The 21,644-nt window shown below is 43.7% G+C and overlaps 2 protein-coding genes across 5 annotated transcripts in view; both read left to right on the top strand.

Annotated features, from left to right (window-relative positions):
- Positions 1 to 3,385: 3,385 nt before the first annotated feature.
- On the top strand, positions 3,386 to 18,410 carry slmapb (sarcolemma associated protein b). Of its 4 annotated transcripts, none has more exons than XM_088999974.1 (10): positions 3,386 to 3,478; positions 3,658 to 3,717; positions 5,399 to 5,527; positions 5,618 to 5,692; positions 5,832 to 6,134; positions 8,676 to 8,946; positions 9,282 to 9,453; positions 16,525 to 16,659; positions 17,046 to 17,134; positions 17,491 to 18,410. In XM_088999974.1, exons 2-9 carry the CDS (start codon positions 3,666 to 3,668, stop codon positions 17,127 to 17,129), a joined length of 1,221 nt encoding a protein of 406 aa, XP_088856100.1. In that variant the 5' UTR covers positions 3,386 to 3,478; positions 3,658 to 3,665; the 3' UTR covers positions 17,130 to 17,134; positions 17,491 to 18,410. The 4 variants fall into 4 exon arrangements, with proteins under 4 accessions (XP_088856100.1, XP_088856090.1, XP_088856118.1 ...); XM_088999964.1 differs by having other exon boundaries at positions 17,488 to 18,408; XM_088999992.1 differs by lacking the exon at positions 17,046 to 17,134 and having other exon boundaries at positions 17,491 to 18,407.
- Positions 16,540 to 21,644, top strand: part of abhd6b (abhydrolase domain containing 6, acylglycerol lipase b) — a 12,170-nt gene continuing 7,065 nt past the window's right edge. The window contains exon 1 of the mRNA XM_089000004.1: positions 16,540 to 16,659. The gene's annotated coding sequence lies outside the window, so the exon portion shown is untranslated. The remainder of the gene's footprint in view (positions 16,660 to 21,644) is intronic.

Here is a 21,644-nt window from a genome sequence, read left to right as displayed (position 1 = left end):
ATATATATATATATATATATATATATATATATATATATATATATCCATCCTTTTCCTTTCGGCTTTTCCCCTCAGGGGTCGCCACAGCGAATCAATGTCCTCCAGCTATCCCAGTTTTGTGCATCCTCTTCCCTCACACCAGCTATCTTCATGTCCTCTTTGACCACATTCATAAACCTCCTCTTCGGTTTTCCTCTATAGCTGTGGTGTTCAGGGCCAAACGACAAACTTGGAGATCATCCGAGAGGATGAGGAGCTGGACAATCATGGGAGGAGAAGCCCCTACGCGGGATGTACCGCCGATCCATAACTGAAGTGGCTGATCTCAAGAAGTCTTATCAGTGGCTAGAGAGGGCTGGCCTAAAGGACAGCACAGAGGCACTCATCCTGGCTGCTCAAGAGCAGGCCCTGAACACCACAGCTATAGAGGCATGGATATACCACACCAGGCAAGACCCAAGGTGTGGGATGTGCAAAAAGGCACATGAGGCAATCCAACACATAACTGCAGGGTGTAAGATGCTAGCAGGGAAAGCCTACATGGAGCGCCATAACCAGGTGGCTGGCATAGTCTACCGAAACATCTGTGTGGAGTATGGACTGGAAACCCCAAGGTCAAAATGGGAAACACCTCCCAAGGTAGTCGAGAATGACCAAGCAAAGATCATGTGGGACTTCCAGATACAGACTGACCAGATGGTAATGGCCAACCAACCAGATATCGTGGTCATAGATAAAGGGCAAAGGAAAGCCGTTGTCATGGATGTAGCGGTCCCGAGTGATGGAAACATCAGAAAGAAGGAACATGAGAAACTCGGGAAATACCAAGGGCTCAGAGAGGAGCTGGAGAGAGCCTGGAAGTTAAAGGTGACAGTCGTGCCTGTGGTGGTCGGAGCACTCGGGGCAGTGACCCCCAAACTCGACAAGTGGTTGCAACAGATCCCGGGAAGAACATCGGATATCTCAGTCGAGTAAAGAGCAGTGCTGGGAACAGCACTGATATATATATATATATATATATATATATATATATATATATATATATATATATATATATATATATATATATATATACAGTAAAGTCTCGTTATATCGACATTCAAGGGAGTCCGAAAAATATCGATATAACCGGGACTATCGATATATCCGACCCTGTTTGCACGTAATTTTGTCCGCTCGTGCATAGAAATAGTATCGATATAACCGGGACTATCGATATATCCGATATCGATATAACGAGACTTTACTGTGTATATATATATATATATATATATATATATATATATATATATATATATATATATATATATATATATATATATAGAGAGAGAGAGAGAGAGAGAGAGAGAGAGAGAGAGAGAGAGAGAGAGAGAGAGAGAGAGAGAGAGAGAGAGAGAGAGAGAGGTATGATATTATAATAGCATGCAGGTCATTTTGGTTCACAGAGAAATTAAATATAATGTACAAATCTGCTGAGAATAGAGGTGGCTGAAATAGTTGATGATTGACTGAGTTATGTCAATGAGTAGTAACATCCCTTGCTAAATCTCTATTTCATGAGGATCTTGTCCTCCCAAGTTCAAGGTCTCATGCAAAATCTGATGACATTCAACATATATTCAACATCAGACATCGTTGAGGTCATGAGATTTTACATTTCAACCTTCGGGTCAACTTTTAAATGTTTTCCTATTATCTCAAACCGTTACTGCTATGGTCAACAAAAGCAGGGCTGATGCTGTCACTGTGCCAGTAACACTTCACAGAATCAGTTGTTGTCTTTTACAGTTACCTATTTATGCAAATGAAGGTAATTCTCCATCTATTTTGCAAGGTGTCATTATTTTTGCTGACAACAATAGTCCACCACGGTGTCTTGTTCTCATGATGCGGTGTCATTTCACCCATAAAGACTTCTTTCAATTCTTTTTATTGGTGCTGTGTCATTCATACATTTGTAAGAAATGATGGAATTTCACCTCAAATAATTTGGTAACCCCTGAGTCAGTTCAAATCCAGTGCACGATGATCTTTTTACAATGATAAAACTGGTAGGAAGATATGAGTACAGTCCCCTTATAGTCCCCTTATATTAAACATTAGTTTTTTCCCATGCCATCTAGATTGGTTGATTAGGTTGAAACATAACTTCAAGCTTTGAAAACAAATGATTAATTTAATGTCAAAATATTTGATTTCACGTTTACATTTTATATCCGACTGCCAGATGAGTCAGTCAGTGATTCACTAGCCAGAAACATCATCGTGCTTGACCCCCACCCTCCGCCCTTAAAAAAAAAAAAAAACACACACAAATGAGACCAACAGCAAGATGTGTGATTAAGTCATTGAAAGCAGTATTTTCCATTCTTGATTGAGCCAAATGACATCATTTATATAGAACTGTATAGAAATGTACTGCCTCTTTGCAATTTTTTGATGATGATACGAGTGCAGCGTGTTCTACCGAAAACAAATTACTTCTGTGTTCTACATACTTAGCAATAAGGATAATTCTGATCTGATTCTGATTTACATTCGGGGAAAATGTCACAAAAATTGATGCAATTGTCAATTATGTATTGACTGTCACGCACTGGAAGCGTATTGAGTTATTTTGCCTGTGACTATAAGTTTGTAGCAAAGATAGATGAATAAACCTGTATTATTTGTAGTATTCTAAATGCATGCCACAGTGGTTATGAACTCTAAATTTCACATATAGAGGCTTGTTTTGGGCAAATAAATATGTGATGAAAATGTTCATTTTACAATGCAACTAGTATTACATTTTTTACAATTAATATATTTTTTTAAGATGCAAGAATTTAGCCTGTGACTGTAAAGTGTCCTTGAGAGTTTTGAAAGGCGCTTTAAAATGAAATGTGTTATTATTATTATTATTATTATTATTATTATTATTATTATTATTATTATTATTATTATTATTATTATTATTATTATATTATTATGTTGCATCAAATAATATACTGTATATGAGTCCTTTTATAGTTCTGTGTCGTTCATATTCTCTGGCCTTTACATCGAACTGCAGTTGGCCACAAAGCATCTCCCTAAACAAAACCTCTCAGTGTCAGCATGCAGCTGCAGCTTCCGTGATGCTGGCTGGGACTCAGATGCATGACCGAGTGCGGAGGGCCAGGCCAATGTGACCACAAAATACAGGGGTAGTAAATGTCTTTTACGAATATTCATTTTCCACTACCAGTAGCGTTGCATTTGAATCAGACGAAATATGTTGTATTTCACATTTTGACCACATTTTATCGCGTCAAGTTTCGATGTGGCAATGTTGGTGAGATTTGCCACTAAAGTGTTATGTGCAGCCCCCTGAACTCTCGCTGGTTGGTGTATTCCGTTTTGCATCTGAAAAAAATGTGATAGTTGGAGAAGAGTTCTGTCAAGGACTGCTGTAGCCACTGAACAATACAAAACTGCAGGACCTAAGTTAATTGAGGTAATCGTATGTTTGCGAGTTTAAACTTTATTTACATTGTTTCAACGTGATGGACACTGCATATATCTTGTTCGTGAATTAACACGCACTGTTGGATAATTGTTAGTCAATTTCAAATCGTCCATTTTTTTTTTGCTCCGTGTATTTTTTATGTAATCTGCATTAATACTTCTTTACAGATAAAGTAATGGAAGAGAAGAAGCTGAGTGATCCAATGAACAACATATCAGTGATAAAAGGTAACTGAATGTTTTGCTACACGAATTAGATAAACTGCTTCGGTCTTCAATGGTTTTAATCTGCTCTGACGAATCAGTTAGACAACCTTCAGTGGAGGCAGTTACACGACTTTAGAAGATGATGACCTTGTTTAAGTGTCTCTAGTGTCAACAGCCTATTCTATTAGAAGAGTCTTTGACCTGAGAGCATGTCCACAGAATAACCAGTGACATTTAAAATGGACAATTGAATGCACAGCATAATGCAGTCTTGGTGAAATGTTATGACGCCCTTTCAAGACGATTCACAAGTGGAATTCATTTTACATAACTGTATTTGTTATGCTTCACTGTCACTGCACCGGCATAGTGAGTGTGGCATCCTCACAGCATTCCTGTGGCATTCCTGGATCAATTTTAAGAAAGCACCCAAATGTGCAGCCCATTGATTATTTTATGATTGTCGGAATTCTGTAATTCTGTATACAATTATCCAGCAGGTTCATGTCAAATAATGGCTGTTTCATTCATTGGGGTGGAAAGCGGCAGGGGAAAAGCTGGGCCGACAGTAGCCTTCAGCACTTGAGCTAAAAAAAGAAATTCCATGCCTGTTTTTTGGTTGTCATCACGCAGCATGATGCTCAGTATCCAATCTCCCGAAAAGGTATTTTTGTACATTCTAATCCCATTAATACTTGGACTGTGTGACACCCAATCTATGTTGGACTATTGTGGCTAAAGAGATTATATTAGTTTGATATTTCTCTTTTTTCATTTTATTTATCTCAACTTGACAAAGACCACTCTATTCACAGGGCACCCACTCACTTTCTCATTTATGAATATGCAGGCATATTGAAACGCACAAAAAATAGGATGCATTTCAGCTTCTGGCCTTTGCAGAATGGCCATGCACTTGATTTGGAGAGTGCCACCAGCCGACAGTAGTTACTTGGTTTCCTTGGTCCCATCCAAAGGTGCCTCTGTGAATGTGTATGGAAATGGACAGTAACATTAAGACAGCAATGCGAGAGTGGCATGTTGCGAGCCTCTGTGGCAAATACTGCAGCACACTTGTCGGATGGGTCCTTTTATGGCTGACATGCTTTAAAATGTTGTGACTGCTTTTTCTTTTCTGCCAAATGCTCGGCCTATGATCACCTTTGTCCAGCCATCACAGATTAGTGGATCAAGATATTCAGTGGAAAGTGCAAACCATCAAGTATTTCTAGAGCTTGTTTTCACCCAAGAAAAAAACTATGACAGCCCAGTTAGTTTATTCTTCTTGTCTGTGTATTACTATGCTGCTGCTGCTGCTGCAAGGTAGTGTAGGAGTGCGAATAACATAGCTTGTAAACCGTTTTGAATGACTGAGCTAAATGCACATAATGGAATTCCTTTCCTTTCTGGGTTGGCAATTAGATTATGTCATGGGCATATTTTAATAGCTTGGGAAATCAACTAACGGGTCAGCTGTCGTTAAATATTTTGGATTTAAGCAGAATTAACTTGAAAGGACTTTAAGTTAGCCTCCTATTTTCACGATGACACAGAATGCCATGTTTGCTTTCCTGTTATGACCCCGGAAACATTCCACAACCTTTTGTTGGAAGACAGGAATGTTAACATTTACAACTGACCATCACTTGAAAGAATAGCTGTTTTGACTTTGGATAACCATTCTTCTTGATCACTTTCTCAGATGATCTCACAGGGACAAATATGGGGTCCTCAAGCGACTATGAGAAAACAATTCAGCGCTTGAATGATGAACTTGGAAAGGCTCAGGATCAGGCCAACACAGAGAGGCACAAATGCATGGAGCTAGAAGGTAAAAATTGTGCGAAATAAATATTGTGGCCTTTTTTTCCCAGATCAAGTACAGGTAAACAGAGATAAAATATTATCTCACGCTTTGTAGGTATCCTCATTAAAGAGAAAAAGGACAAGAAACAACAAGCTGATGATTCTGCAAAACAGGTCACATTTCTTCAAGGTATATAATAGGTGCTATTTGATATTCGGTAACAATAGTGCCTGTCAAATTAAGAAGGCAAACTGCAATTAATACCTTCGATCAAGATGTTAAAAAATATTTGTACCACTATTTTATATAATGAACATTCTTTGAATAGGTCAACTGCGGCAGCTCCAAGATGAGATGGATGTCCTCAGAGAGCAGACAGACGTCTCCTCTAGTTTACGTGACGAGCTACAAAGTTCACGCGATGAGGTGAAATCGCTGAAACGAATCCTGGAGGCAGCGTCCGCTGAGCGGGAACGTGACGTAAGTGCAATCGAGTTTAACCTGGCAACCGTCTCCAAGGATTTGGAAAAATGGCGTCAGACTGCCAGCGAATACGAGCGTGAGATTGATGACCTGCAGAGGGATCTCCAGCAGCAGGGCAAGCAGTGGCAAAAAACTGCAGAAATACAAGGTACGTAAGGTTGTAAATTTACTTTGTGATACCGGATCATTTGAAGTATTGCTATTAAGATAAATATTCTAATATTGACAGTTACAACTGACTATGGTGAACAGATGCACAGGCCATTAACTCATTAACTGCCAGACGTGCAAGAATGTGTCCACTCCAGTGCCAGGTTTTTGTCATTGTCACTTGAATTCCAGAACCCACAGAATATTGACTTTTTCTTTCATAAAAAAAGAGTAAATTACTAAATTACATGGGTCTCCAAAATACATTGCAATTGGACTCCAATTGCACTCCAAAATACATTGCAATACATTCATATTGGTTTACATAGCGCTTTAACAACAGCTAAAGCTGGAACAAAGCGCTGACATTGGAAAAAAGGGAAAAGGAAAAAAACATTGCCAGAGGCCATGGCCAGAGCTTTATCAGCACCCAAGCATGAAAAACCAAAACCTGAAGAAATTCGGGAGTGGCATTCTACGTCATTGTCACGGTTTGCGAGGTGGTGATGGTAGTTGTAGATCCCAAAAAAAGCAGGCCGGAGGGAGCAGGAAGTTGTATTTGACAAATTGTAATAAAGTCAGCAGGAACAAAATCTAAAACATCATAGTCATCCGAACAGAAAAGTACAAAGTATCAAAGAAAACCATGAGTAAAAATCTGCCAAGATGGAAAAAACCTGACATGGTGAAGCAAACACATACAATAACCCGACACGGAATGGTCGTGCCGGGAGTCCTTTTAACTGCCACTGATAAGGACGACCAACACCTCTGCAACTGAGGGCGGGCCCGTCAGCGCTATCCATTGGTCACCAACCAGAACGTGACAGTCTGCCACGGATTGGAATGACCAACACCTGTGCAGCTGCCGGCGGGGCTGACAGCACCACCCGTTGGTCGCCAACCAAATGACAGTCATATTTTCATTTCCCAAATAAATTTGCGAATGTCAGTGAATGAGTGAATTAAAGTGGCCACATTTTGTAAATTGTCCACCTCAGCGAACACATTCTAAGTTCCCATTGACGTGCAAGTCATTATCATTAATAGTTGCCATTTTACAACCCTTTAAAGGACAAACGACACCTACGGACAAGTTGTGTCCATAATTTGTAAAATCGCTTCAAATGACTTATACTGAGCGTATTTTACAAAGATTCCACCGCATATAGCTATATTTTACGTTTTAAGACTTGCGCTGAATATTCCGGAAGTCTTGTTTTTGAGTTGGTGACGAGTCCTCACGTCACGTCACTAAAGGAACGCCCCTGACCGAGAAAGGACACACTGTAACAGTCCTTTAATCACGTCACTGCATTTTGCGGTACTTTGTTTGGTCTGAAAACTTCGTGTAGATCCGTGTTGATGGCGAAATTAGAAGGAAAACATAAATAACGCGATGGTGAATCCGTGTGTGTTGTGACAAAAATTTTAAGCAAATTTCCACACGGAGCTTTGTCGCCATCTTCTGTCTTTTTTGGGTGCGACATCCCCCCCTGTTGCCTCAAAATGGCACAGAATAAATTCTTTAATTGATTGCAAACATGTATTCTTTCCTCTTCAGAACTATTTGAATCATAACTGGATGAGTAACAACAAAGCATGTTCTCCGAATCTGAAGCCATTGTTTTGATTCTCGAGCAAGTCAAGACCTCTTGAGTGACACCATGAACAAGGGGGCGGGACCTTCTGAAACTGGCCACATCTGGTTTCAATTTTTTGCAGTTTCAGCACATTTTAAGTCATTTTTATTGGTGTTTTGCCTTTGACTAAAAATTTCATACAGTGTGTTTTGGGTATTTTAGATGCTATAAAACGTTTTTCTGATGTCAGTTCGGAAACAAAAAAGTGATGTCGGTTGTCTTTTAAGCAATTGATGTTTGAACACAAATGGTGGAACAACAAAGTCAATAGATAATATAACAATACTCACATGCATATCTGCTTTATCCTCTATGAAAAAAGGACTCATATTATAGAAAGTAACAGTATAGTAGAATCAACGTATTTTTCTTCCTTTGTGTCTGTCTGACTGTATCGTGTACGTATTCTGTTTGCTGATGGTCAGTCAGGGCAGGCACACCAGAAGCAACAGCACACTAAATTGGATTGTAGAATGACTTCATTATCCGTACCTGCTTCATGTTTCACATTCTAGAAAATTATGTAGTTCCTTTGTTTTTTAATGCAATAGTATAGAGCGTTTTCATTCCCAATTAAAATAACAAAAACATAATTTACTTTTGGGGGAATGCCACGACAGAAATCGTTTAATGCCATTTCAGTTGAGTTTTTGTGTTTTTAGTTACGAAAGAAATTAAACTGGTATCTCAAGACACTGTGCCATCTTGAGTTTGCAGATAGATGAATGGATAAATTTAGATTTACTGACACACGGCTAGGCAAACAAGGCATCTTAATGGATATAGCACATTTCATTCACAATGCAACCCAATGTGCGTCACACAAACAGATAGATGTTAATTCAGTACATTAATTTGTTCTTGTGTTTTTTTTTTTTTTTTTTTTTTTTTAACAGCCAATGAGTTGCAGTCCATGCAGTTGGAGTGTAACGGACTTCAGAAGGAGTGTTCTAATTTACGTCTGGAGAAACAGGAATTAATGAATAAGCATCAGAAAGAAAAGGGGAGTCTGCAAAGTGAGTTCACTTCCCTCAGGACAGAAAAAGAGGAACTCCACAAGGCCCATCAGAAAGCAAAGGGCGACTGGGAGCAAAAAAGTACAGCGCTGGGTGCTAAAAATGAGGTGATGCAGCAGAAGCTGCAGCAGTTGGAGAAAGAGCTTGTCAGGTCAGTACTTAGAAGAACAGTTTTAATTGACCTGTTGGGGCATTGCAAGAACAATGTTACAGCAATTCATGAAACGTGGACCTCCAACATTAGAGGACCAATCAGGGTCAACTTACCTATTTGCTGCTCCATCTTGCATGTATTTTTCTTAGTCTGCATTTCATTCTGTCGATGATTTTGCCATGTGTCCATTTTAATTGCAAACATTCAGTTTTGTGAGTTTTTTTATTCCATTACACAACAGAGAAGTCCATCTTCTATATGTATATGTATATCACGCTTGTACTTGTGATCCAACACCTGTTGAAATTAGTGTTTTTTCTGTTTGCTACTAGTTCACGTGGCCAGAATGCAGAGCTAAGCAACAGCCTAAAATCACTTGAGAGGTCTCAACAGGAGCTGGAAAAGAAGCTGGTAGCTTTGGAGCTTCAGCATCAATTGGATAGCAGCAAGCTACAGACCCAACTGGATGAGGCTGCTTACAACAAGGATAACATGCAGAGAAAGGTGGGCTTTAAGTCATCTAAGCCGGTGTTTCCCAAACATTTAGTGAGCCAAGACATATTGTACTTTACATCAGAAAAATATCATACTATAACTCTAAATAAAAAAGGGAATATATTGGTTAATTCATGTAGATCTTCTGCCTATCACGAATTGTCGCGAATATAGTTTGGAGAGTCAATGACGCAAGCTAATTTCTTTAAGTTACTTCGTGCCTGTCTGTTTCAAAAGCCTTTTAAATCACAAGAGTTGTAACACATGAACTTTCCAGCTACCTCACCAACCCAAATTCACTTTTCTTTCTTTTCATCCTCATAACATACAGTGTACAGGGATACCTCAGCTTACGAATTGAATTGGTTCCCAGAAAGTGTGTGTAAGGCGAAAAGTTTGTCTGCCAAACATTTATTTCCCATAAGAAACAATTAAAAATGAGAATAATCCATTCCCAGGTCCCCATAAAACATAAATACAGTAAAGTCTCGTTATATCGATATTCTCGGGAGTCCGAAAAATATCGATATAACCGGGACTATCGATATATCCGACCCTGCGCGCATGTAATTTTCTCCTTGCGTGCATAGAAATAGTATCGATATAACCGGGACTATCGATATATCCGATATCGATATAACGAGACTTTACTGTATGTACTAAATAAGCCTGAAAACTACACAAAATATACCTATTTTATGTATAATAATTCAAGAAATAAACTGTACAGTATAATAAAGTCGTTTTATTTACCTTTGTGATGGTCGTTGATGTAGTTGCCTCTTGATGATATCTGAGTGAAGTTGCGGTGCTTTCTCGGCGATAATGCCCTCACTCACAATGTCCCCTTCTAGCAGCTTTTCGTTAATCCAAATCAACAGCTGTTTTTCAACCTCTTCTATTGCCTGAGACCGTAGACAACGCATAAACATGCATAGCCACACTAAGCAATGGTCGACTTAGCATACTGGTACTGGGACGCTAAGTCACGCAAACGCACACCTCGTTCGTGTTTTTCGATGATCTCCTTCTTCTGCTCGACTGTAATTTTGTTTTGTGTCCTCTTCGGCTGAACACTAGCCTGTGGTGGGGTCTTTTTCGGTGCCATAATAGCAAAAGTACTACACTTGATAGCAAACCACGTCTGCACTCAAAGGGTGTGTGGAAAACTAGTCCGCTAGCCACCGTGGCGCTGTTCGACCGTGTGGTTTGGTGTTCATCCGCCGAAAACTATTCCGCAAGCCACTGTGGCGCTGTGTGGTTTGGTTGTCCGCCGAAAAGTAGTTCGTATGCCAAGATTATATTCTCGCGAATTTAACGTTCGTAAACCGAGATATCTCTGTATTTATAAATCATTTTATTGACTCTGCAAATGTTAATTCGCTTTAGGGCTAGCGTTGTTTTGGAAGAAGTTCAGTCTGTGCACCAACAAGGATGCCGTTTTTAAAAAACTATTATGCATTTAAATGTGACTATAATGATCATGCTCACACACCCAGCCACCTGTTTGCTTGTAGGATTTAATTTTAATGTCATGTGACAATTTAACTCTCATGGAATTGAACGTGTGAACGGGACCAAGTAGCATGCGGTAGCTTTAAGATTAACTCTGTAACTCGTTTCTCAACATACTGGTGTCTAATAAGCGGTAACAACGAAAAAGGGACTCTCTCGAGGCAACAACGCGGACACTGTTTGATGTTCCATACAAACGTGCACTACTTGTTGAGTCATCTTCTGATGCAATCCTGAAAAGCAGACAGTCATGTTTCATGTCCGGTTTAACAGGCTGCATGAGCATGTGTGAACAATCCCTTCCCTTTTACTGCAGTTTAACAGAAAGCTGAATAGAATTATTGTTGTTCGAGGGAGTATCGAAGTCAAAGTCAGCTTTATTGTCAAATACAGTAAAGTCTCGTTATATCGATATTCAAGGGAGTCCGAAAAAATATCGATATAACCGGGACTATCGATATATCCGACCCTGTTTGCATGTAATTTTCTCCGTGCGTGCATAGAAATAGTATCGATATAACCGGGACTATCGATATATCCGATATCGATATAACGAGACTTTACTGTATGTGAATATGCATGACATACAGCACAGACGAAATTACTGTCCTCTCAGACGCAGCGTGCAAGGCAGAGAGAGGAGCCACTGCGTGTTCACGTGTTGCCATCTTGGGGGGGGGGGAAAAACAAAAATAACAAATACTGTAATATGACAACACAAAGACACAAATGCCCTGCTGATCAGGAGAAAGCAGTCTTTTGTGAGAAGCTCTACTGATACACTCACCACCTCAGCAACCTTTCTGCAACAATCTCCAGAAACAGCTTGGTCAAAAAGTAGATGGCAGTAATTGACTTGACTACCCCCCCCCTCTCCCAACACACACAAAGTTTACAACTCAAGAGACGTTATCCATCCATCTTCTGCCGCTTATCCGGGGTCGGGTCGCGGGGGCAGCAGCTTCAGTAGGGAAGCCCAGACTTCCCTCTCCCCAACCACTTCTTCTAGCTCGTCCTGGCGGATCCCGAGGCGTTCCCATGCTAGCTGGGAGACATAGTCTCTCCAGCGTGCCCGGGGTCTCCTGCCAGTGGGGCATGCTCGGAACACCTCACGAGGGAGGCGTCCCGGGGGCATCCTAATCAGATGCCCGAGCCACCTCATCTGGCTCCTCTTGATGTGGAGGAGAAGCGGCTCGACTTTGAGCCCCTCCCGGATGACCGAGCTTCTCACCTTATCTCTAAGGGAGAGCCCGGACACCCGACGGAGAAAGCTTATTTCGGCTGCTTGCATCCGGGATGTCGTTCTTTCCGACACAACCCATAGCTCATGACCATAGATGAGGGTTGGGATGTAGATCGACAGGTAGATTGAGAGCTTTGCTTTGTGGCTCAGCTCCTTCTTCACCACAATCCGCCTGTCGACCTCTCGCTCCCTTACACCCTCATTCGTGAACAAGACACCCAGATACTTAAACTCCTCCACTTGAGGCAAAATCTCCTCCCCGACCCGGAGAGGGCACTCCACCCTTTTCCGACTGAGAACCGTATGTTTTGGAGGTGCTGATTCTCATCCCAACCGCTTCTCATTCGGCTGCGAAACGCTCAAGCGAGAGTTGGAGAGCTCCACTTGACGGCCCCAACAGTACCACATCATCTGCAAAAAGCAGAGATGCTATACTGAGGCCACCAAAACAGAAACCTTCAACGCTTCGGCTGCACCTAGAAATCCTGTCCATAAAGGTTATGAACAGAATCGGTGACAAAGGGCAGCCTTGGCAGAGCCCAACCCTCACTGGAAACGATTCCGACTTATTGCCGGCAATGTGAACCAGACTGTGACATCGGTCGTATAGGGACCAAACGGCCTGTATCAGGCGCTCCTGTACCCCATATTCCCGAAGCACCCCCCACAGAACTCCACGAGGGACACGGTCAAACGCTTTCTCCAAATCCACAAAGCACATGTAGACTGGTTGGGCGTATTCCTATGCACCCTCGAGGACCCTGCTAAGGGTGTAGAGCTGGTCCGCGGCTGGGACGAAAACCACACTGTTCCTCCTCAATCTGAGGCTGGACTTTCCGACGGACCCGCCCCTCTAGGATCCCTGAATAGACCTTTCCAGGGAGGCTGAGGAGTGTGATCCCTCTGTAGTTGGAACACACCCTGCGGTCCCCCTTTTTAAAAAGGAGGACCACCACCCCGGTCTGCCAATCCAGAGGTACTCTCCCCGATGACCACACAATGTTGCAGAGGCGTGTCAGCCAGGACAGCCCCACAACATCCAGAGCCTTTAGGAACTCCGGTCGGATCTCGTCAACCCTTGCCACCTTTGCCTTGCCACCGAGGAGCTTTTTAACCACGTCGGTGACTTCAGTCACAAGGATCGGAGAGCCCACCTCGGAGTCCCCAGACACTGCTTCCTCCAAGGAAGGCGTGTTGGTGGAGTTGAGGAGGTCTTCGAAGTACTCTGCCCACCGGTTCACGACGTCTCGAGTCGAGGTCAGCAGCGCCCCACTCTAACAGTACACAGTGTTAGTGGTGCACTGCTTTCCCCTCCTGAGACGCCGGATGGTGAACCAGAATTTCCTCGAAGCGGTCCGGAAATCGGCTTCCATGGCCTCACCGAACTTTTCCCATGCCCGTGTTTTTGCCTCGGCGACCACCGAGGCTGCATTCCGCTTGGCTAATCGATACCTGTCAGCTGTCTCAGGAGTCCCACAGGCTATACAGGCCCGATAGGACTCCTTCTTCAGCTTTACGGCATCCCTTACTACTGGTGTCCACCAGCGAGTACTGGGGTTGCCGCCACGACAGGCACCAACCACCTTATGGCCACAACTCTGATTTGCCGCCTCAGCAAGGGAGGTACGGAACATGGTCCATTCGGACTCAATGTCACCCACCTCCCCCGGGACATGTGTATAGTTCTGCCGGAGGTGGGAGTTGAAACTCCTTCTGACAGGGGATTCAGCCAGACGTTCCCAACAAACCCTCACAACACGTTTGGATCTTCCAGGTCGGACTGGCATCTTCCCCCACCAACGGAGCCTACTCACCACCAGGTGGTGATCAGTTGACAGCTCCGCCCCTCTCTTCACTCGAGTGTCCAAAACATGAGGCCGCAAATCCGGTGATACAACTATAAAGTCAATCAGCGAACTGCGACCTAGGGTGTCCTGGTGCCACGTGCACATATGGACACCCTTATGTTTGAATAAAGTGTTTGTTATAGACAATTCGTGTCGAGCACAGAAGTCCAATAACAAAACACCTCTCCTGTTCTGAACGGGGGGGCAGTTCCTCCCAATCACGCCCCTTCAGGTCTCACTGTCATTGCCCACATGAGCATTGAAATCGCCCAGCAGAACAAGGGAGTCCCCAGGGGGAGCGCTCTCCAGCACATCCACTAAGGTCTCCAAAAAGGATGGGTACACTGAACTGCTGTTTGGTGCATATGCACAGACAACAGTCAGAACCCGTCCCCCCCACCCGAAGGCGGAGGGAAGCAACCCTTTCGTCTACCGGGGTGAATCCCAAAGTACAGGCGGCGAGTCGGGGGGCAATAAGTATGCCGACACCTGCTCTACGCCTCTCACCGTGGGCAACTCCAGAGTGGAAGAGAGTCCAACCCCTTTCGAGAGGGCTGGTACCGGAACCCAGGCTGTGTGTGGAGGCAAGCCCAACTATGTCTAGTCGGAACTTTTCGACCTCGTGCACCAGCTCAGGCTCCTTCCCTGTAAGAGAGTTGACATTCCATGTCCCAAGAGCTAGCTTCTGCAGTCAAGGGTCGGACCGCCAGGGTCCCCGCCTTTGGCTGCTGCCCAGCTCATAATGCACCCGACCCCTCTGGACCCTCCCATGGGTGGTGGGCCCTTGAGAAGGGGGACCCACGTTTCCCCTTCGGGCTGAGCCCGACCGACCGGGCCCCATGGGTGTAGGCCCGGCCACCAGGCGCTCGCCAACGAGCCCCATCTCCAGGCCTGGCTCCAGAGAGGGGCCCCGGTGACCCGCGTCCGGGCAAGGGAAAACCAGATCCATTTTTCTTTCTCTTCACACGGGGTCTTCTGAGTCATACTTTGTCTGGTCCCTCACCTAGGACCTGTTTGTCATGGGTGACCCTACCAGGGGCGTAAAGCCCCAGACAACCTAGCTCCTAGGATCATTGGGACACACAAACCCCTCCACCACGGTAAGGTGACGACTCATGGAGAGGAAAGACGTTCTCATTTACAAGATTTCAACTGCTGTTCACGTTTCAACTGGCAACAAAGTAAGACAGGGTTGTACATATACATCCACCTCAAAAGTCACTGTCCTGATACAAAAGCATGCAGGAGTGGTCATGAAAAGCGACAGTATCATACAGTAAATGAGAGAGCGCCATGAAAGGCAATTTAACTCATTCACTGCCAAACAATGTGCAAAAATGTGTCCGCTCGAGTGCGAAAGGTGTTTTTTGTCATTTTCACTCAAATTCCAGGACACACAGAATATTGAGTTTAAGGACTACATCAATATTTAATTTAGCATAACAAACCTGAGACTCTCTTCTTTCATCAGAAAAAAAGAGTTAATTCCTAAGTTATATGGGTCTAGAGCAGGGGTCTCAAACTTAATTGACCCGGGGGCCGCTGTAGGCAGAGTCTGGGTGAGGCTGGGCCGCATCAGGATTTCCACAAGAAAAGCACAGATAAAACATTCCAATGTTGTGAAAATCTTTATTTTTAACATACAAAAAATGAATTAAATGAATAAATGGAAAAATGAATAAAAAATAAATTAACCAGCAATAAATAAATCAAATGATTATATCATAAGGCAGATACAGACGACTGAAAAAAACCACAGGAAAACTAATTATTATAATAAAGTTTCAAATGTCTGTATTCACAGTTCTTTAACCTTTAACTTTCTTAACATAAATAAAATATTGAACATGAACTGTCCAAAACATGGCTTCTATTGCCTACTTGTTCAGCTCCACACACAAGTTTCATTCATATCAATCATGCGGGCCGCACTAACAATCTTTCATATCAAGGCGGGCCACAAAATATTCTTTCGGGGGCCGCATTTGGCCCGCGGGCTGCGAGTTTGAGACCCCCGGTCTAGAGTAATATGAGGTGCAAGTAGGGGCGGCTGTACAAAAGGCAAATGCTGCTCCCCCAGTGGTAAGGAAAAAACTTTGCCAGAGGTCTGACCAGCGCTTAAACGGCACCCCCCGCAAGAAAATCACAAACAAATTTGGGAATGGCGCTCCAAGTCATATTTTCAATTGCCGAATAAATTCGGAAGTGGCAGTGAATGAGTTAAGCAGAGCTTGCAGCAAGTATCTGAAATCGGAGTTCTTGGAAATCATTGGGTCACTGAAGGGCGGCAGACAGTCTCCGAGTAAGAATTGGTTGGGTGTAGCTAAAATGTTGCTGCGATCTGCATACTTGTTGATTGAGATTAATTTAAAATCCAGGATGAGAAATACTGTAATTGAGTGCAAAATTGTCATTTTTTTCTTAATTTGCTATTTATAGGTATGTTTGGCTAAAATTGTGTTTTCTTCTATATAGTATGATGAGACCAAGACAGAGCTCACTGACCTAAAGGAAGAATACGAGAAGACGGAGCAGGAGAAATATTCACTTTTGAACGAACTGCAGGAGTGCAAAGCCAACATGAAGGAATTACAGGAGAAAGGAACAAAGGTGAGTGTTGCTCCATCTCCCACAGTTACATGACCTTTGCGAAAAGTCTGATGTCATGTGACATCTCCAATCAAAAAAGCTGCCCTATCAGTTATTTGCACAACATATGACTTTTGCCCTCAACAGGAGATCTGCTTTGGTTTTTATACAACTACCAAAAAGAAAAGGTGTGATTATTTATTTATTGGTCATTTCTCTGTGGCCAAATAATTCTACCATTTGTATGATTGGAATAATGTCAGTCTGAGAATTTCTCTGTTCTCATTTGGTGTTTTTTTTTCTGAATCCCATTAAAAACACTCCTAACTGAAGGATGTACCCGTGTTAATCAATAGTATGTCCCATAGCACATAGTTGATTATTATAATATCACTTCCCTTCTGTAGACATTCCTAATGCTGCCTGTTCAAGCCATAGTCATCGGCCTTGTCCTGGCTTTGCTGTTATGGTGCTTCGGCGCATTGTGGTAGTAAAGGTATATGTTATTCCTGCCCACATCTCTCATGCTCATCAATGTCCTCCAGATAACTGCATGGCTTTGGTACCGCCCTCATTCCCAATGCCTTCCTTTTGGCAACAATAATAATAATCTGGTCCATGGCAATTTAACCTTTCTAATCATACAGCTTCAATATATGACATATGTTTGTTATGTTTGGACACTAAGAGGCTTTTCTCGCAGCGACTTTGGATGAGCTCATCCTCATCTTTATATACTGGCATTCTGTGCTGCGCCACCTTGGTCTCTTTCCATTGACATGTCTGCCAGAGGGAGGCTTTCACATGGTGACGCTCATGTTTCCATTTTTGTGTCATCACTTGTTTCAGAAGCTGTGGATGATTTGGGGGCCTGTGGTTGCTGTGGCTCTAACAGCTGTGACTGCTGCTGCACTTTTTAAGACCTGAGGGACGCGTATACATGGCTCACACGTACAGATGCACAACTTAGTCATAAGATTTCTCCACACTGAAACTGTCTTGCGTGACACATACCGTTATCTGCACTGATAATTAGGAGTCTGGCTTAACACTGTTTTAATATCTTGCAACTTTTCAGTTGGCACTTGTGCTCATTAAACCAATTTGAGTGTTTATGTTTGCAAAATATTAGTGGTATACTGTATATTTTGACAAATGTTGAGTTGTAAGGTGTCCATTCATGAATGTAAATGTTGTCAACACTGTAATTGTAATAATAATTTGGTGGGCTTGTTACAGCTCAAGAGTTCTTCAATTGTCAGCACAATAAACATTGTCAATAAAGTGACCTTATGATTTGTGTCACGAATAAATATACGGCAGTGTTACCATTATTTAGGCACATCTGCACACACAAAAAATGTTACCACATTCTTCCAATCAAAATACACAGAAGATAAAAAAAATGATCCTGAACGTGAAGAAAAAGTCAAGCTGTCATGATCTGGTTGGCGACCTACAGGGGGCGCTGTCGGCCCCGCCTGCACCTGCACAGGTGCTGGTCGTCCCGATCAGATTGGCGACCAACGGGTAGTGACGTCAGCCCTGCCTGCAGCCTCGCAGGTGCTGGTCGTTTTAATCACTGACACTTAAAAGGACACCCGACACGACCATCCGGTGTCGGTTCATTGTTTGCTGCTTGTTTGCTGCATGCATTATGTATGTGTTTGTTTAACCTTGGCGGACTTTTACTTTTGGTCTTCTTTTGCTACTTTGTATTTTTTCCATTTAGATGATTTTGATGTTTTACATTTTGTTCCTGCTGACCTTTATTTTAATACAATTCGTCAAACAACCTCATGCTCCCGCCTGCCTGCTTTTTGGGATCCGCACCCGCCATCACCACCTCGCAAACCCTGACAGAATGAACCGACCAACCATCGGGTCCCGCAGGTACATCGGACCCGTCTCATTTCCACCCTGTGCCTGGCAATGCTACGTCCACGTTATCCCAAGCCTCGTCGAGTTTGAATTGCGTCACTCGATGAGCCGTAACGTCCACGTAAACGTCCGGCCGAGACCTCCTTCCAGGTGGCCGTCCAGGGTGACACTGGGTGTCTGGCAGTGCACGCCCACGTCCAGCCACGCTGTCGTCGTGCATCGAATCGACTCTTATCCACGACGAGCCGTGCAACGTCCACGTCAACGTCAGTCCGAGACCCCACTCACCGCTGGATCCCGGAGCGGCTCAGGACTGGTCTCGTTTCCTCCAGTCCTTCCTCGTGCCGGGCAGTTCACGCCCATGTCGGCGTCCGGCCGAGACCTGGTCCCATACGGCGGTACGGGGTGCCATTCTGTGCCTGGCAGTTCGACGTCCACGTTGAGCCATGCGCCGTCGCGTGAACGTGCGAGAGGGATCGCACTCACGCCCACGACGATCCGTGCCGCGTCTTCGTCCACCCCAGGCCGAGTCCCGTTCCCATCAGGCCGCCGCCCGTCGTATGCTGGAGAGGCAGCGGTTGCCGTCTCCACCATTGTTCCCTGGCGAGTGGACCTTTTGGGAGACTGTTGGAAGCAGCCCCTTGAAGGGGGAGTACTGTCATGATCTGGTTGGCGACCTACGGGGGGCGCTGTCGGCCCCACCTGCACCTGCACAGGTGCTGGTCGTCCCGATCAGATTGGCGACCAACGGGTAGCGACGTCAGCCCTGCCTGCAGCCTCGCAGGTGCTGGTCGTTTTAATCACACTTAAAAGGACACCCGGCACGACCATCCTGTGTCTGTTCATTGTTTGTTGCATGCTTTGTCTGCAATTGCATGCATTGTATGCTGTGCATGTGTTTGTTTAACCTTGGCGGACTTTTACACTTGATTTTCTTTTGATACTTTGTATTTTTTCCGTTCAGATGATTTTGATGTTTTACATTTTGTTCCGGCGGCCCGGTAGTCGAGTGGTTAGCACACCGGCTTCACAGTGCAGAGGTCGCCGGTCGCGTCCCGGTCCGGCCTCCCTGTGTGGAGTTTGCATGTTCTCCCCGGACCCGCGTGGGTTTTCTCCGGGTACTCCGGTTTCCTCCCACACTCAAAAAACATGCATGGCAGGCAGATTGACCACTCCAAATATTCCCTAGGTGTGAGTGTGAGAGTGACTGTTGTATGTCTTTGTGTGCCCTGCGATTGGCTGGCAACCAATTCAGGGTGTCCCCCGCCTCGTGCCCGAAGACAGCTGAGATAGACTCCAGCAACCCCCGCGACCCTAATGAGGAATAAGCGGTACGGAAAATGAGATGAGATGATACATTTTGTTCCTGCTGACCTGTATTTTAATACAATTTGTCAAACAACCTCCTACTCACTCACGCTTTTTGGGATCCGCACCCGCCATCACCACCTAGCAAAACGTGACACAAGCAATTCATATTTTCACCCCTTTCAATTCATGCTGTAGATCTGTTCTTTCATGGAACGGAAACCATCCATCTCCAAACAGGAAAAAATAACCACACTGATCATTTAAGTACGTGTCAGCAGAGAAATGTCAATTTCTCCACTGTGAGACTAATAAAGGCATATCCAATCCAATCCAATCCAATCCAATCCAGCTGTTTGAAGGTAATGCCAATGGGCGCTCTTAGTTGAATTGACCCCCCACCCACCCATCCCCAAAAAAGTAAAGACTAGTAAACAAAGTGTCAACGCTATACATCAACACAATCATGAACCAAGGGAGCACAAACTAACATAACATCACATATCGGCTAACAAATGTAAGAACTGGCACTTAACACAAACTGTTTTTGAGGCGTCAAAGAAGTTGCGGGACTAATGTCAGACAGTAAATGTATGTTCTGTATTTGGAATTCTGCTCTTGGAGAAGACTGCTACAGTATTTTATGAATTTTGCTCATCTTCTACTGTTGCAAAGTCCTTATTAAAAAAGGCCTGTCACGTATATCAATCAAAACATCCAGTCAACCTAAAACCACAATGAACCGTTGAAAATGGCAATACAATATATCTCTTGTAGAATAAACTTTGGCCTGACCTGCGCTGGCAACTATGAATGCAATGAGCAAGCCTTTTTCTTAACCAATGCTTTATATTTACATGCCTCATATTTTAACATGGATTACGTGACTCACACTTTAGAATTCCTTGCCTTGTTAAAACGTCTTGCTCGCGAGTTTGCCAGAGCACGGTGACCACAACCCTTCATTCCAGTTAAAGCTAATGGAATGACCTCTCCTTGTCCCCAAACATTATAAGCCTGCTGTTTTGTTGTCAGTGTTCAATACTGCGTTTAATCCTCAAATTCTTTTTTTAAAGGACAACAGCAATATTGTGAGGGTTCTTCCAATTAAAATCAGGATTATTTTGTTAATTCCATTCACCATTCCATTGTTCCTTTCATTCATGGGGTGTGATCAATTTGGCTCGTTGCTCTCTGAGGTCAGCCAATCTGAGTTCAGGCAACAGCTGCAGTGATATGAGACTCTGCCCTGAAATGATAGAGATGTGCATTTGGTGCTGTCCCTCCCACAAAGTGGGCAGCGCTCATACAAACTGCAAGTCTGCACACGAGGAAGCCGAGCCTTTTTCAACAGAATAATGCATTCGTTGATAAATTTCAGATGTCTCAATGCTGCGTCACGTCATTGCTCGGCACGCGTGCTTTTGAATGATCCTTGTTAATATGCTATGCGACAGCCAGGTTGTGGATTTAGCATACGTAACCGACAGTTTGTGGAATAATCCGACACAAACTATGTAAATATAGTTGACAGAACAAAATATAATAACCATTCCCCGTCTGTGTGAGCGTCTGTGTCCATTTGTTCTGCTCCAATTTGTTCTGTATGTAGGTCATCAGTAGAGGTCCAGGGTTGCAGCAGAATACCAGCTCCGCAGAGGGCCCGGGCTAATTCTGAGCTGTGATGTTTGAATGTAACGATTTGCTCTCCTATTGATGGCGTTGTAATCGTATAAACATGAATCGTGTAATACAAGACCCTCTGACACAGAGCTACATCACAGCACTTGCTCATTACATTTCTGGAGAAATTGTCA

This window comes from Hippocampus bargibanti, linkage group LG01 (assembly GCF_051943395.1).
Source record: "Hippocampus bargibanti isolate YZ-2025 linkage group LG01, ASM5194339v1, whole genome shotgun sequence".
In the NCBI taxonomy this organism is placed as follows: Eukaryota; Metazoa; Chordata; class Actinopteri; order Syngnathiformes; family Syngnathidae; genus Hippocampus; species Hippocampus bargibanti.
The sequence above is the reverse complement of the archived record's forward strand: the minus strand, read 5'-3'. Positions and strand labels throughout refer to the sequence as shown.

What these genes read in the sequence shown, in the direction of transcription:
- slmapb (XM_088999974.1), top strand. Translation starts at nt 3,666, where the DNA reads ATGGAAGAGAAGAAGCTGAGTGATCCAATGAACAACATATCAGTGATA. An exon ending in CAACATATCAGTGATAAAAG is followed by an intron (nt 3,718 to 5,398) that starts GTAACTGAATGT and finishes TCACTTTCTCAG; the next exon opens with ATGATCTCACAGGGACAAAT. An exon ending in AAAAACTGCAGAAATACAAG is followed by an intron (nt 6,135 to 8,675) that starts GTACGTAAGGTT and finishes TTTTTTTAACAG; the next exon opens with CCAATGAGTTGCAGTCCATG.